The sequence below is a fragment of the Cyprinodon tularosa genome, unplaced genomic scaffold (assembly GCF_016077235.1).
Source record: "Cyprinodon tularosa strain WSP-4 unplaced genomic scaffold, ASM1607723v1 ctg305, whole genome shotgun sequence".
Classification (NCBI taxonomy): domain Eukaryota; kingdom Metazoa; phylum Chordata; class Actinopteri; order Cyprinodontiformes; family Cyprinodontidae; genus Cyprinodon; species Cyprinodon tularosa.
In genome coordinates this window covers 453,203-470,673 of record NW_024039014.1, presented here as the reverse complement: position 1 = coordinate 470,673, position 17,471 = coordinate 453,203, and the positions used below count along the sequence as shown (strand labels likewise).

General features: G+C 37.7%; 1 protein-coding gene across 12 annotated transcripts in view; it reads right to left on the bottom strand.

Annotated features, from left to right (window-relative positions):
- The window catches only part of robo2 (roundabout, axon guidance receptor, homolog 2 (Drosophila)), a 381,767-nt gene that overhangs the window by 54,904 nt on the left and 309,392 nt on the right, over positions 1–17,471 (bottom strand). For all 12 annotated transcript variants that reach the window (XM_038291987.1, XM_038291983.1, XM_038291985.1 and 9 more), the window contains 7 exons: positions 14,307–14,431; positions 11,888–12,059; positions 6,956–7,161; positions 4,278–4,359; positions 2,702–2,867; positions 2,017–2,183; positions 864–985 (listed from right to left, as the gene is read on the bottom strand). In XM_038291987.1, the coding sequence (XP_038147915.1) occupies positions 864–985; positions 2,017–2,183; positions 2,702–2,867; positions 4,278–4,359; positions 6,956–7,161; positions 11,888–12,059; positions 14,307–14,431 (1,040 nt within the window). The remainder of the gene's footprint in view (positions 1–863; positions 986–2,016; positions 2,184–2,701; positions 2,868–4,277; positions 4,360–6,955; positions 7,162–11,887; positions 12,060–14,306; positions 14,432–17,471) is intronic.

Sequence of the window (17,471 nt, the reverse complement as noted above, 5' to 3'; positions counted from 1 at the left end):
CATCTTGAATCGTCTCACCTTTGCACAACATTCTTGGTTAACAATTTGAGCAATTTACACCACTGACAGGAAAATCATTTAAATTTGTTTCATTTTAGATCATAAAAAGTAACTGCGAATTTACTTTACTTTGTATCTAGTTACCCCCCTCGTGATCCCAGCTGGGATATAGTGGGACAGAAAATGGATGGATGGATGGATGGATGGATGGATGGATGGATGGATGGATGGATGGATGGATGGATGGATCAATAGTACAGAACCTAATTACCTTAACACTGCAGGATGTAAGTTACTAAGTGAGTTACCTTATAGGAGAAATGACTTGAAAAATATTACAAGTTACTTTTTTTTAGTGCGTGTCAGTGACTAAGACACAATTTGCCACCCAAACTGGTTGGCTAAAACTCTTGGGTAAGTTCAGCAAGAACAAAATCACTTTGGTTAAAAAGCCTAAAAAAAAACCTTCTAACCTAACATCCCTAACAGTGAGACATTCATTAAAAACCCTGTCCTCATCATCAATCATGAGATGGAAATTGAGCTTCAGTGCAGACATGTCATGTGGCTTTTGCCTGAAAATAAGTAATGACACTGGCTGTAAAGTAATTTGGAAGATCTTTTTGATATAGAAAAAATAATAGAAAATTAGAGCCTGCAAACAAGATTTGTAAAATAATAATAATTTATTTGACTTTTTTACACTGAGAAAATGCACTTAAATTACATGTTTTATATTTCTAACATTTTTGATAGTGATCATTTTACTTTTTTGCATATAGCATCTATAGTTATTAATAGAGAGAATGATCATGTTGTAGATACAAATATACTGATAAAACACATTTCTAATCATCACTTACCGTCCATGTAACTTGAATGGTGGTGGGACTCAGGACAACAGGGTTATGCAGCCGAACTATGACCTCGCCAAGCTCCTTCTGAACATGCCTGTGGTCCACTCCCTGAGCTGGAGGGCTTATATCTATAAAAGTGTAAAGTATTGCAAAAGAAAAGGAGAAAAAAAAAAACATTTTCTATAGTGAGGGGAAAAAAGAGTTCAAATGTTTATCTGGGAAGTTTCTGCACCTTCACTGGTTTGACTGAACAACCACAGCAACAAATTAACTCAGACTTTGTGACCCTCAGACGTATTAAATAGAAGATTAATGGGCACTATGACACTCTTTTCCAGTCCATTTCCTCCCCACATATGTTTTAAGTTAAACGAAATAAAAACTTTACTATATGAGATCATGAAAGTGGTAAAAATGTCCCACAGTTTGAGTTATTTACTGATATACAGAGAAATAATTCACAGGGGGAAATTGTATTTTTAAATGAAAAACCTTCAGATAATGCATTACAGTTTTAAATCACACGCCACATTAATAAGAAGAGTTAAAAAAAGAAAATCCATCAACAACATTGCATCGTAAAGCCATATATCACTTCAACAATGTCAATGGTGCATGAGTGAGGTTAGCTGAAATTCACATTCAAAATTTTGGTGCTGTTGGGTTTTGTTTGAAAGAGTATCGCTGAAAACTGTTTTTACTATCCTTTTCTGCTTTTTTTTTATTAATGGAAACTTCTACCACTACAGACTGAAGACTGTGGTCTACCCATAATGTAATCGAATCCTTTCTGGCTTTGGAGATGGTCATTTTCTGCTGCAATAAAGATTATCAAAGCATGGAAGGAACTAATGCTGTTACTCCTTCCAAAAGTAGACATGCTTATTTTACATAATTGCTTAAGTGTAGCCTTAATGAGGTGAGCTCGGCTGAAGAATTTGACCTCTGGAACATTCTGCAGTGCTTTAGCACAGCTATTGGCCACAAATTGCTGAGCGAGAATGATAAGGATCCCACTTTAGTGAGGGAAAGTGAACCGCATCGTGTAATAGAAAAAGAAATTATGTCCCGGAAAAAAGGGAGAAAAACTTAAAGTGATTATTGTAGCTTCAGTGAATAATCAATAAACATTTTTTTTTTTTTTACTCAAGTAAAGTACCTTGTGTTCTAACAGGATCAGACATCGGGCTCGGATCACTCAAGCCCTGGCTGTTGACTGCTCGGACCATGAACAAGTAGATGGTATTGGGACGAAGACCTTTCACTGTAAACTGGGTGGTCTTGACATGATCTGCCACTGTTTGCCAACTGTTGCTCACAGACTGACTGTAAGAGGAAAGGAAAGGTGCATTTACATATTTTTCTGTGCAGTTTCCTTAAATAACTGTAGATCCGTAGATGCAATTGTCAGGATTCAGCATACAATTTCATAAAATGGTAGAAATGCAGTAAGAGATTAAAGAGATCAAATGATTTAACTTAAATATCCCTGACTGTTGAACAACATGTCATAATAAAAAGTCAGATCCTTAAAATGAGCATTCCTAAGAGCCAAACTGCAGTAACTCCGACACACAGGAAGAAAAAAACATTAGCTATTTTCAAAATCAGTGATGTGCTCAAGGAATGATATAAAAATTAAGCTCTTTAAAAAAACAGATTTATTTTCATGAGCTGACAGATGTTAATCTACCGTAAAAAAAATTATATACACAAAGACTAGAATGCTTTTTATATGTTCCAATGCGATAGAAAAAGAGAACAGTCAACTGGTGTTGGCACCAGGGCAAAGCTTATAAAAAATTATAAAATAAGTGTCAGGTTTCTAATTGGTGCAGACAAACCTAAATGCTTCAATGACAAAAGAAGAGACAGGAGATGCTCCAGTCAACCCAGGCTGCCAAGACAGGGACACGCTGTTCTTGGTAACATCAGTGACCTGGGGTTTTGATGGTGGACCTGGAAGCTCCTTCTCATCAAAGTTCTTGGTAACTATCACCGCAGCTGAATCTGTTTGGAGAAGACAAATGTAGCCTTCAGGTCATAGTTGAGAAGTTTTATAACCTTCCAAATGTATTCCAACTTAACTAAATGGCAACATCTCACAATTAAGTTTTTTTTTTAAAGTAAATTATTTTTTTTATTTAAAGGGGGAGATGTCAATAAATTAGTAAAATATAAGGTTTACTTTCAAAATAAACTTTCAATTCCTTACTCAAAATCAATGTCTTCCTAGCTCTGTAATTAATTAACATGAGGTCCCGCAGATTGTCATTTCTACCTGCCCTTTTTAAAATGGGAAAGAAAGGAGAACATAGGATCACGATTTGAATATTTTCAAATCTAAAAAGACATCACAGTTAACATAAAAATCTGGGGTCAAACTGTTTGTTTTCCTCGGCCACATCACACCAAACATTTCACTAAGAACATTTTTGTTGTCAGACAATAAATCTTGCCAAACTTCTACAGATACATAAAGTTTTTTCAAAAGAGACTTCTTTTAATAAAGGAAACTTATTCTTTCTGGTTTAAATGAGTATTGGTGTTTAAGAAAGAAAGAAAAAGCCTCTCTGCATTCAACTTGTTTACCGCTGGTCATCTGGGATCACAGTGATCATTGGTAATACATTATCAGGAGATGTGCTCTGTTGTTAAGATAGTATTATGCTGAAGCTGCAAAAATGAAGCACTTAATGAAAATGAGCGGGCGTGTTCTATTACTCACAGGTCTAAGCTGGTTTTTAAACAGGGATTATTGCAGGTAAAGAGGTTTGTGTCGTGGTTCAGATCAATACTGACCAGAACTATTTGCTGGGACAGCTCATAATAAAGAGAGAATATCTGGGATGTTTTTATATTATGTTCCCTTCAAAGCTGTCCTTGGGGGAACACAACACACGGTAGGATAGCGGGCAAAGACAATTCAACATGTTTGATATCCTCCATTTAATATCAGAGGATTCCAGATGTTTCACCAAGTGAACCCAATCAATCTTAACAAAGAACACGGTAGGACCACCTCCGTGATTAACGAAGATGGGCACGATTATCCTGCCGTGTAAACCGCCCTTAAGGGTGGTAATCGTAATTAGGAAATAGCTAAATGAAACACCTCCATATCTATAGTTGACAGAGCAATAATTCAAAAAACTTTGACAAAACTAGAATACAAGATGAGTGTTTAAGTTTTCTTCTCAATATGCACTGAGAGAAATATTTGAATGAAGGTAAACTAATAAAATATTTCCCTCTAGAAAAAACACCAGCATGTTTTTCAGTGTGAGATGATGCAACTGCTGTGAAAGATTATTTTACTTACAAGCTTTATACTCATTTAGAGACTCTTTTCCAGATGTAAAAATAAACAACTGTACTCTAATTTTATGCAGTTACACTGACATGCACACTTTGCTTTACCTTTGACTTCCAAGAAAGCACTCCATGATGTTTCCCCGCTGGAGCTGGTAGCCACACATGTATAGATCCCAGAGTCTGAAAGCTGGCATTAAAAACATCAATCAGGAAAAGCATATTGACAGCACTGACACACAGATCTTTCCAACACCCTGAGTGAAAAGTCCCCTTTGATGACACTTTACATGCTAGCCCCCTGCTGGACAAAATGACGCTCATTTGTGAGTATCTCGAACTGCTGACGCTAATTTCTTAATGAAATCCATTTTCCACTCACCATCCTTCCATCATTTTCCCACCCTCCCTCCCCCTTATTTCCCCACTGCCCAACCCTGACCAAAACAAAGCCAGGCTAATTAATTTAGGGTGGGTTGCTGGATCCCCTGGACTGTTGACAGCTGGCATGTCTCTCCATCTCTCTTAGGAACTTTGGTTGTTTGTTGGTTTTAGTCCACGTGCCTTACTTCCATTTATTAAATAACATGTCAGTGGTCTGCAGCTTTGTCAAGCATAATAGGTATTCCGTTGAGGCCTCTGAGTGGGTAAAGGAAGATGTGAGCCTCTTAAATCTAATCTAGTATAAATGTGCACGTGTATACGTGTGTGTGTATATATATATCAGTAAGTGAATATATATTCCCCTAAACAGCTGGAGTCCATTCAACTATCTACAGCTGAGCCCATTTGAAGCTTTCGCTTTTCAAAGTGATGCTATCAAACACTTAATAAAAAAATCAATGAAGGCTATTCATCTTTTAAGGCATCATATCATATGATTTTGCACTGATTTGCAGACTTGAATAAAACTCGTCTTATAACTACACTTAGTTTACCATATCTACAAAGCAACATATTGGCCAATTTGTTATGTAAAAATAACTCAAGCTAAATTCTAAAGCCACAACAGAAATGCTTCAGCGGTCATGTTCAGGGCTGTTTACAAGGTCGGAAATTAACTTCTTGACTCACCGGCCAAGTGGAGCAGAGGACAAAATTATTTACCGGCCAAGTATTATTTTTAACAGCCAGATAAAATACAAATATTTCCTCTCATATATATTTAAGAAACATATTGTTTCTGTAATGCATTATGTTAGATGAACACTTTTAAAGGGGAACAAAGCGGCGTGTGTATGACGTCATCCGTGCGTCTGCTACCATTCCTTCATCCTGTCCACTGAACTGCTGCTAGTTTTACTATCTGGAAGATGTCTAGTGCTACTACCACAGATGATCTTGCTCTCGAAATGGAATTGAACGTTTCAGATTAGCTAGCTGAATGAATATAGGGGATAGAACGTAGCGGCCTGTGGCCCGGGCTGCCTGTCACAACTCCAGTTCGGCGCGCAAATGACGTCATACACACTCCGCTTTGTTTAAAAAATATATAAATATAAAAAATATAACCACGGATGTCTGGGGGACAGTGATTCGCCTACATGTTACGAATGCTGGCGTACCATAAATTATAAATTGTGAACAGTTTAGTTTGTGCCTTCAACTCGTTGCCCAAAGGAAGACGTTACTCAGATACAGTATAGCAAAACCGAATATCTTTAGAACAGCTCCAAACGACACACAACTAATATGGGGGAGTAGAACATAATGTAATAACGTAAAATTAAGGGGCCAATGTAAAAAAAAAGGTGTTCCGCTTTAAATTAAAAGGTCATTTAGTTTTAATATATAAAGTTGTAATTTAGAATTTCATTAAATTTCATTAAAAAAAGTGCAAAATACTTTTATCTGATAGATTGACCATCAATAAAACCGTTACTTAAGAGCAACCGTGGTTCTAACAATTACTCAGCTTGTGGCGAATGATGCTCTGGCATTAAATCACCAAATGAAACATTTAGTCACATTTGGCGATAGGCGAGTGTTAATTTTGGACCCTGGTTGTTTACATTATAAAAGGGAAAGACTACCCAAGTCTTAAATCATTCGAAATCTCCAGTAACCCACCTCTCTGTCTCTCTGAAAAGAGCATTCCCATAACATGACACCACCACTACCTTTTATTCTTAATGGGAATACTACAGAATAATGTCTAACATTAGTTATCCACCACATATTTTGCAAGCAGGCCTAAATGTTGTTCTGTTAGACAAGAGCTTTTGCTTCACATGTTTGCTATTTTATATTTTCCAGGAACAGAAAAAATGACTACCTATAGCTTTCGTTTATAATGGATTTCCTTTTGCCAATCTCTCATAAAAGCTTTATTTTAAATGAATGACTAACCATAGTCTTGTCAAAAGATTCCTTATCATCTCGTTCTATATGTTAATTCCTGACCTGTCTGCTGTGTTTTTTGGTCTTCATATAGCTGTTTGTTCGCCAATGTCTCCAACAAGCCTCTGAAGCACTTAAGACGGCTATATTATGCTAAGATGTATACAGGTTACATTTGGTTGCAGTGGATTGTGTTTATGCATCAGAGTTTTATTGTGGTAGAGTAAATAGGGATGGATTTAAAAGCAATCCTTTCTTTTTATAATTGAATCATGACATAAATTGAAAAGCAATATTCTCTTTCCTTTCTGCTTCATTTTGTTGGTATGACTCTAAAAACACCATTCGATTGCAGTATAGTTTGTTGTTGTTAAATGTGACAAAATGTAAAAAAAAATGCAAGGGTATGAATACATTTGCAAGGTGGAGGAGCTTAGATATTTTACCTTTATGTTTTTGATCTGCAGGCTGCCCAGCTCCTGCAGTGACATCCGGGAGTCCTTTCCCAACAGACTGACCCCATCCTTCAGCCAGCTGATAGAGGGGATGGGGTCTCCAGATGCCTGGCACTTAAGCAGCGCGACACTGTCCACCCCAAGCGTCTGATTGGAGGGGCCTTGGCGGATAATAGGTGGGGGTCTGTCTGTGAGTACTAAACCAATAAGGAATACAAAGAAAGCATAAATATCACTTTAGAATGAACAGCACAAGGCTTTTCATGTAAGATGGGTAACTTACAAATTAACTAATTCACAGCATTTTACATTCTTGGGAGTTTAATGTGGCTATCTGTCATAGAGTGGACTTTTATTTTGTTTATCTTTTTACACACAATGAGCATATCCTGTATTTCCTGTAATTGTGGAACATAAAGCTGAGTAGGGTTTCCTAAGCTCTTTGATGTGGGAGAGAAACTACATCAGTTTCCACTTATTCCCTGGATAGTCTTATTTTTATACACCACCCTAGATTCTGTGGTACATTCGGGCAGAGAGACTCGCCTTATTGAATCAGTGTGGGACAGATAAATACTTCATCATGTTCAACGTGGGGCGCGAGAAAGTTGAGTTTAAATAAGAAATGTTCCTTTATTAACTTAAATGGATGTTATTTCTTTGTTTTTCCCGATAAACCAAAAAAAATATGCATACTTGTGAGGTGAAAGTAAAAGAAGTTTGGTGTAAAATATACTACCATTAAATGTGTGTAAAGTGTGTATCTATATTGAGTTAATCTTCTCTAGAAGCGCCTTCTGCTGCACATTCGGTTGCAGGTTATTAGGGCTATATCTCTCAATTGAACATTTTAACCATTAGTTGCATAATTACTCAGTCACAGTCAGTTTGGCTGCAGAATGAATGTGAACATCGATTTTCAGGACTTTGCAGATTCTAAATTAGATTAAGGTTTGGAAAGCTCACCTTTAATGCTGAAAAAAAGCACCCTTACAGAATTATACTGAGCACTGAACCTTTATCTATCTTACCATTAAATCTCACCAGTTTCAGTGAACCTGCTGAAGAACCGCATCCTCAGAGCATATTATCATCCCCACCTTATTTCACCATGGTAATGGTGTACTCATAGTCTTTTTCTTGTAGTCCAAAATGTTCAATGTGAGGTTTAAACTGAGCAGATGGCCCCCGTTCACATGTTTCTTACCTTTTTTCCCCCCATAAAGACTACATTTAGAGCAAAATTAGAACAAAATTAACATTTCTCTGTCAATCAAGTCTATCACTGAACTGTTGAACAACATTCTTACACTATCCTTTGGACAATTTTTGTTCCATTTCACTCTAGGTGAATGCTTTGAGCTCAATTTATAAAAGAAATTTAATTAGCTTAAATTGCTAAAAGAAAAAAAAAGCCTCTGGGTCACTTTGATGAAATAGTGAAGATCTCCAACAGAATTTCCACAAAAGCACTGAGACCGTTTATAATTTAGACTTGAATAATGTGGAGTCCCCATGGCATCAGAGAACCTACATTAATTAGAAAGTATGGATTAATGATGTCAGACCTGCAGGGGCTAATTACCAAGTCTACCTCACTAACTTTTGAACACGCTATCACACCTTCACTTCCAAACCTTATTTTCTCTTTCACACTTCCACCTGACAAAAGGAAGTGATTCAAGTTAATTCACTTTTGTGCAGTTACAGTCAGCCTCTGGCTCGGGGTCAGCTGAGACATTAGGTGGAACAAATGTGCAGAAGCTAGATAGATTATCCATCAAGAGCCAAATGTGGCACTTTAATTTAAAATATTTTGTTTTAAGGGCAAATCCAATTACAAGAATCAGAGGCTGTAGAGCACATGTAAGCACAATCTAATGAACAGCAACTGTCTTGTTCTTTGAATTATTTGTAAAAAAAGAAAGCATGATTTCCTAATGAAACAAAGATCGATTTGTCTTCAGATGCATAACAAAATGATTTCCTTTTCTACTAAACCCTCCAGCTTTTCTTACAGGATGGTAGTTTCAAGACTCTAGTGTACCGTCTGCCTTAAATGAGTGAAGACAGCACTCTACAGTTCAACTGGTTTAACAGAAGCACATCTAAAAACAGACATCCATGCTTTGTCAGGAAATGTGACCCATGTGTGGATGGCATGCAGGGGTGACAAAAGGAGGAGGCAAAGCTCAACTTGGCCTTGGGTCTCTGGATCAGGAATTTCTCATTACAGATATCCTTGAACTCAGCAGACTGTTGGCAGGACACAGGGCAGTAAATCACACAAAGACTGCGGCAGGTGTGGCCGTGACCTTACCCTGGCCCTTTTCTAGTTCGTCCGCCTTTCTCTGATTTTACATTAGACCTGCTTCACCATTTTTGTTAACAAGTTTTTAGAGAAAAAATGCTAAGCTTTTTCCCTCATAAAAAAGCTAAATATAAGAGAAATATAAAATGAAATGTTTGCATTCAATAGAAGAAAAATTGACCTCTAGTAGAATGATAAAAAATGTAATGAGTATTTGTCATTTGTCATAGCAACACACAAAACATTCAAGCAAAATACAAAGAAAACATATTTGCCCTTACCAGCAAAATTAAACATTCATGGCAAAAAAAAAGACAACGCCTTCCCTAATGAGGAAAGAGCCAAATAAAGTCTTTCATAAGTAGTGAAAATCAGAAAACTGAAAAGATAGGATATAAAAATTCAATGGGAAAATAAAATAATCAATGTACTTTTAAAACAAATTAAATCATGCAAACATTTGAAAGCGAAATAAAATTGCATTCCTACTAACATATATTGAAACTGCATTGGAGAGTAACCTGATGACTATCGACATCACTAGAACTGCCCGCCTAAGTATGACAGGAGGAAGAATTTACAGAGCAAATTGGGATTGGGTTGGTCTACAATAATAAAAACAAAACACTTAAGGGAGGTTGTCATCTGGCCTGCTGCCACTCATGGTAGTATGGATGGACCTCAATAGAATGTTGGTTTGGTGGAAGGTTAATTGATTTGGCTTAAGCTGGGGGGTCAGTGGAGGTTTGGAGGCTGGATGCCTAGCCTCGCGAGACCATCCTGATCTCGCGAGCTTTCAAGATTTCGCTCGCTAGTCAGTCTGGAGACTCTCCGTTGAAGAAAATTTGGAGCCGTTCACCAAACGCACGTCCAATCAGCGTTGCTTTGAGGCGGGTTGAGGTGTGACGCAACGAGAAGCGCGACGGTTCAGTCTAAAGAACATGGTGGCTTCAGCCGATGAAACTAGCGTTAGCGTGGCTATCCAGCAAGTTTTATTGGAATTACAGAGTATTTCTTCACTGAAAGAAGAGCAAAACACTGCTCTTTGCACTTTGCTCTTCTCCCGACTGGTTTCGGCAAGAGTAGCCTGGCTGTTAGTACGTCATATGCTTCGTTGATCTGATTGGTTTATTTGGCCCCTCTATCACCAACATAGGCCAATCAGCTAACCAGTATTTTCGCCCCTTCCCAAAATTACTTCAACCAAAGGTTTCCAGATGGATATGCGGAGCAAATCCATCTGGCAGAGTCAGGTTAGCACCTGTCAGGATCAGCTAGTCTCTGGATTTGTTTCTGTAATGCCAGGATCATCACACACAAACTAACTACATCTCCCATTATGCCTCACAGCTCCAACGTCATACCCTAGGTGATAAAATTACTATAACAAGCCTCCATCTTTCTCTTTTTCAATCTAAACTGCTTTAAAGAGGATGTACCTTAGCAGAGTACAGTCATGTTTGAAAACAGGAGTTTCCTTAATAGTCTACCCGGTTAAACTGACAGAACCGCGTCTGATATAGGATTATAAAGGAAGTCCCTGGAGAACTGAAGAACCCAAGGTCCTCTTCGTGGAAATTTGAGTCCCTGTTCCAGATTTTCTTTAACCAAGGAAACTGACCGGAACTGCCTTCTTGCCCCTCCATCTAAAGCAAGCAGACTAGATGCATCCCGCCTGATTGTGCTGCTACACCACAAATGAGAAGAGAGCTAGAAGCACAGCTTGCTTGTATTGCCCAAAGAATATCTCCAGCGATCCCCCGCTGCCAGAAGCTCTGACCCACCAGCTCGCATAGCAAAACCATAGAGCGAGGCCCTAGAAGCCAGCCTTGCTGGGAACCAGAAACAAGCCAGAAGTGCTGACACTAATTTGTACAATATATGCCCCGCCCCTAAAAAAAAAAAACAATAAAACACAATGCCATGTGTGGACATCCACCTGGCTGACTATGGTAGTAATGAGATTCTGAGAAAGGACACATCAAATCAAATCAAATATTTACCTTCAATAAGATAAATCAGGAAAATGGTACTTTATGGCTGATGTAATTTTACAAAGATAATTTTGTAGACAACAGAGTAATATAGGGATGATCTGAAAGACAAACCTATAACAGTGAAAACATAAAAAAACTGTTTTTAATCCCTCCACTAGCAGGTACTTCAACAGGCACGCGAATACTCGTCTGTCTTGCCATCACAGCAGCTGAACAGATTAGAGGCTCCCACGCTAAGCAAGGCCCACATTCATTCCATGGAAAGCTTTTGTCATTCACTCACTTAATCTCTCTGCCTCCCCGTTTCTCAAAACCTTCAGTATACACATATTTCTGCCTCACACAATTTCTGGACATGGAGCAAACAAACTCAAGGGCAATGCTTTCTTTCTGATTGGAGAATTTTAATTAAATTTTATTGTTTTATTTTTTTTAATACCGACAAGAACCAAACCCTTCCTGCTTGTTTTACATGCTTTCAAAGGTCTTTGATTTAAAATTGTTTAGAAAACTTGATAAAGCACAAATGTCTTTCCTTTGAACCTAGTAAACAATCTAAGGCATGTGTTGATGTTGAACAGAAAAAAAAGTCAACCGTCAATGTTTTCCCCTCACCATCTGTGACCTCCAGTTGAGCCTTAGCGAGGATGCTGCCTGCAACGGTCAAAGCCTGACAAATGTAGTAGCCGGCATCTGTTCGCTGCACAGATGAGATGGTGAGCTCTCCGCTGGGCGACACTGAAAAGCGACTGTTGGGCTGCTGGGGTTGGTTAGGAAATAGGAGAATCTGAAAGAAGGTGAACAAACAGCCAATTAGAGAGAACATGAACACGGTGCACCTCGGACAAATTACAAAATCATCCATCCACAAATTCTAACAAACACAAGGAGATTGTGCACACTTACAAACAAAGAGATTGAAGTGCTATAGCGACAGAGTGAGCAATTTCATCTTCCAATTGTTCAACCGAGCTCAAACTGGAAAACATGTATACACTTTCTGATGTATTTTTCCAAGGAATTTTAGGAAAAGATTTTGTGCTTTGTGAGATTTATAACTTCAGTCCTTCCCTTTTAACACGACTGTAGTATATCTTATTTGCCTGGTGGAGGCTTAAATTAGACTGTACACTGTACTTGTTTTTTTCTGGGGTGGGTAACATTATACTTTGGTAATGTTATTGAATTAACAATTGAAAAAAAAAACACCTTTGTGACATGGTGCATAATGCAAAATTTCTCTTGCAAAATCAAAACCTTTGTGATGATTATTATTTCCATTTATTAGTATTTATTAGAGATAAATATCTCTATTCAGGATAGAAAACTTAATTCTCCAAATCTTATTATCTATTTCAAGTCCTTATTTGTGTGTGTTTAAACTTGATTCAATCATATCTCATCAGATTACTCTAACAAATTAGATTATTTGTTTAAACTAGCCGTCTCCATCTTATGCGCTTGTGAACTTATTATCCTGGAGTGTGAGGAAAGTGCTACATTTAATTACCTTTAATTTGCTCACTTAACAGATCCCTTTGTATCTCATCTCTGAGGAAAAGGATATGTGAACAAATACAAGGCAAAGATGAGTTTGTACCTGTCTAAATATTTGTGGTGTATTCGCTTTATTTTCAGCTTTAATGACATAGTGACACATAAGTGCAGACAAGATTCCTATTTCAGTGACATGTGATGCGTTAGGTCATCCATGGCTGTATGCTTCATTTCAAATCTTTGTATGAACTTGCGACTTACAGAATAACTGTTCTATAATTGTTGGCCTCTGGGCAATAAATGACTGAATCATGTGTGTTTAAACCTCAGCCTGAGCTGACTCATACATCTGGTTCACCTACAAGCCCCAACATGTTCCTAATTGGCACTCTGTTGACTGCTGTGATGACGTCCTGGTATTTGAATCGGCTTATCTGGTCAGGTGAGGAATCGGATCACTCTTATCAGTTCAGGTTCAGGGAAAACCGATTAAAGGCCTTCCAGGCTCACTATCATTTGGAAACAAACATTTAGCTGTGTGTCTTTAGTAAAGGCACTGAATGGAGAGTCTAGCTTCAACAGTGTGTGTGCATGTTTGTGTGTGTAGGGCAGAAGAAGCATGAACGTCTACACACAGTACCAGTGTTTACTTAAAATCCAAACAAATCAGCATTATTAGCACTAAGCACAACGTTTTTTTTTCAGTTTGTGACTTTACAACAGCAAACCTGTATCTTACTTTGATTTCACATGGTAGACCAAGCCAATTAAAATAATTGTGGTTTGCTTTCTAACAATTTTTTCCCCCAGCTTTTATTGTCATTACCCTGTTACAAGTACAGAGCAATGAAATTCACTCTCTGCATTTAACCCATCCCCTTGGGGAGCAGTGGGCGACCATTGTGTAGCACCCCAAGGGAGCAGTGTGGGGGTTGAGGGTCTTTGCTCAGGGACCCAGAGTGGCAGTCCATGGGATTGGGGCTTAAACTCAGAACCTATGGAACCCAAGTGCAATGCCCTAACCCCTAGACCGCCACTCCCCTAATGAATATGCTTTGATATAAATAAATCTATTGGAGTATTAGCTTTTTGTTTATGGTTGTTACCAGGTGAGCATTTGCCCTAGTTACCTATTTATTTTCTTTTAGGATCCCTGTATAACTGGGAAGATGTGGTCAGGGTACAAGGTTATTTGTCTCCAAATCCAAAGCTTTTGAAAGTAGATTTATGATTTCTGTTTTCGTTTCATCTCATAAGTTTTATTAACATGATTGGTGTATTCGACAGATGGGCTTTGCATGTAAGGGAAAAAAGCTATGTATTTTTCCCTCACATTTCATATTGTTTTGGATTATTTAATACAATTCTGACACAAGTCATTTAGGAATATAATCTTAATATGAAAAGATTTAAAAAATATTCTGTGTGTTTTGAACTGTCCTCAAGGGCCCGTGTAAATAGTGGACAAGGCTGTAAAAATGTTAAGATGAAATACTCAACTATTTTCTCAGTTTGAGACAAAAGTGTTTGCTCTTACCTGACTCCCTTCTTTCTGCCAGAAAACTGCCGGTTGGGGATTTCCTTTGGCTTCACACGGGAAGGTGGCGGTACGGCCTTGTGAAACAATCTGATCCCGCGGACGGATGACAAACTGGGGTGGAGCTGAAGTCAAAGGACAAAAGGAGCTGTTTCAGAAGGTGATGGGTACATTCTGGTGGAAAACAATACAGCTAGAAGCTATCAGAGCTCAAGCAGAAAACAAGCAACTAATGCAGAAATCAAAATATGGCTACTGTTCAGAGCTTCCATGCAACTTCCTCTTTATTGTGCTCTGAACAGAGAAGAAGATTAGAAGAAGATCAGTGACTAATACTGCCATGGTTACCAAGTTGGCCATTCATCTAGGTGAAGGTAAACCTGAATGAATGACAGTCACAGCGGCATTCACACAACGAGGTGCACAATGATATTTAAACCTGGGACACAGCAATGCCTCAAAGACTTAAAGGGTTATTTAAAGGAATGATTCAGCATTACAGTATATTTAAAATAAATTGATTAATTGAGCAATGGTTTTTTCAGTGATTATTTCTGTTAAAACACCTTATTGTTTTAACAGAAAAATGTTATTGTTATAATGTTATTTTTGATCTCATTTCACACATAAAATATATATAAATATTGGGATTTCTCATTTTTACATAGAAAAATACTGTTGTCTGTATGACTAATGCTGCTAAAATGGATTTCGGGCTTCACTGACCTTTTCTAGCACACAGCATTTATAATGAAAACAACTGAACAATATAGAAATTGCTTTATGGAAAGTTGAAGAAGACATCACTTCAACATGGGCATTTACGTTTCTCTATACCGAGGAAACAAAGGCTTAGAAATTGCTACCTGGTATTTGAACCTTCCTTCTCTGAGTTTGTTTGAACAAAAGACAGTGTATAAAGCTGATTGTTGCATTTGATTCTGCAAACGTAACTTGTTTTCTTTTTAAGAGCTAGCAGGGGGAAAAAATCCTTTGTTTGCAAAAAGCTGCCTGTATACAAATCAGAATGTCAGTAAACCAAACCCTCTTGATTTATTACTTCAGTAAACAAGTACACAAATGGTTTACAGTATAAATTGCCTCTTTTAATTTATTTTCCAAACAAATGGTGTTTAGATGTTGATGGTTAATTAAACTCCTAGAAAAAAAAAAGTGTTAATGAATGGTCTGATAAACTAGTAAAAACAACAGACTGATTCAAACTAAAAAGTTACACTTGTGATATGAAAACTGCAGTCTTTGATTAGTGTTTTTAGGGCTACATTATTGGCTTTATATTCATCTTATCAGTAAAGAGACTGCTCCACAAACAAAGCAAACAATACACTGACTTATATATTGTCTCACCATCTTAGGGTCATGGACACTCATATTAAAGAGTACATAAAAGGATGTCTTCCAGGAAGTGACAGTATTTCATGGAAGTGGTGGTGGTAATGATGATAACTGGGCAATGCATATATGGAGGCCTTGGTCCTTGATGCAGCTGTCATGGGTTTGATTCTTGGCCTGTTGAACTTTGCCACAAGTCTTCCTCTCTCTAAATCCCTTTTCAGTGTGTATACTTCCTAAAAAAATACAACTAAAGGCAATTTGTACCTAAAAATAAATATTTAAACTAAGATTTTTAAGGATTATAATGTCTATATCCTTATAACTGCAGATAATATATTGAATAACTTATATTTGGAGATTTAATGATACAAAGTCTGAATTGTTTCAGTGCAACATCTTGCACCCTCTCTGTTTCTTTTGGTTTCCATGTAAGTCTTTCTTCTAATAAGCCAGCTGGTTTTGGTAAGGCCGGTCTTTTCCCATTTGGCTGGTTTCTCCATGTAATCCCTTTCTGGGGATGTGTATTTGTCAAAGATACACACAGTTGGGAATGGTACAGATGGTAACAGATTTACTGCCGTCCCGTTTGGCCTTCTGGAGCTTGTATATCTCGTGGCTCTCATAATGCCGGGCCTGATACACAGCTCCTAAATCATGCTCTGGCAAGGACATTGTTCCCTCCCTCTTATCCTCTGCTCTGCTGCATTCTTGCTCTGCATTACTTAGTACTCACTAAAAATGTGGTTTCAAACATCATACGGCCATCTCTTATTCTGTACTGTTTAGCTATGTCCTTCAATTTTCTTGGTTTGCTGTTTGTTTTTTTAAACAAGCTGATTTGGGCAAAATTTTGAAGCTATAAGTTAATACATACAGTGACTTGGAAGAGCTGAACTTTTGCAGAACTTGGGCGGCAGGTTAAGGCTATAATAGACTAGAATCAAGGAACCAACATTTGGTAAATTGGTTGATAGTGCTAAATATTCAATATAAAAAACATCTGAAAGGTATTGTGATATGAATTCACCCACTAATAGCATCGGGATTCTGAGTACAGCTGTGAGTCTTTTGCAGAGAATGCAGAGAAACACCTAACAACAATCTTTCTTTAAAAAATATATCTGAGCATTGGAATTTAGGTCTTACCGCAGATTGTTATTTAGATTTAGGTAGACCTTTGTTCTACACCATCCAGTTTTTTGTATGATGGCATCGCCATATTTCACACGTTTTCATTTTGCATGACAGCCAAAAAGATTCCAATTCTAACTTATCTGACCAGATCAACGTCTTCCGCATATCTGTTTGCTCCACGTTTTACAGCAGACTTCCAACATGACATAGACATTGATTTTTATAATTTGGAACAACCTAAACAACACAGAATTCTGCTGAATTCAGCTTAATATGGTGGTGTTAAATGTGCGGTAATCATATAGCCTGGATCTAAGGGAACCAGTACTTTCTATGGCTTGATTCAGAGACTCTTAATGACTCATGAGAATCTCTCTCCTGCCCACTTCTGAAGAAACACATGATTCGGAAGCCATATTTAATTCATGACAAGTCACATCTTTCTGGTTTAGAGAAGGCTCTGCATATAGCTGTAGTCAGGGTGAAAAGAACAAATGGACAAAGAGACAGATATCCTTTCAGCGCTCACACTCACAAACATTTCCTCCTCCTTTAAGAATCCAATGTTCAATCATATTTTATTCAGAAGTTGACAGCAATTACTGCCTCTTACGACAGGCTGGTTGAATGTGTAATTTCCTCCATTCTCCAGAAATCTGACAGGTTGACAATCAC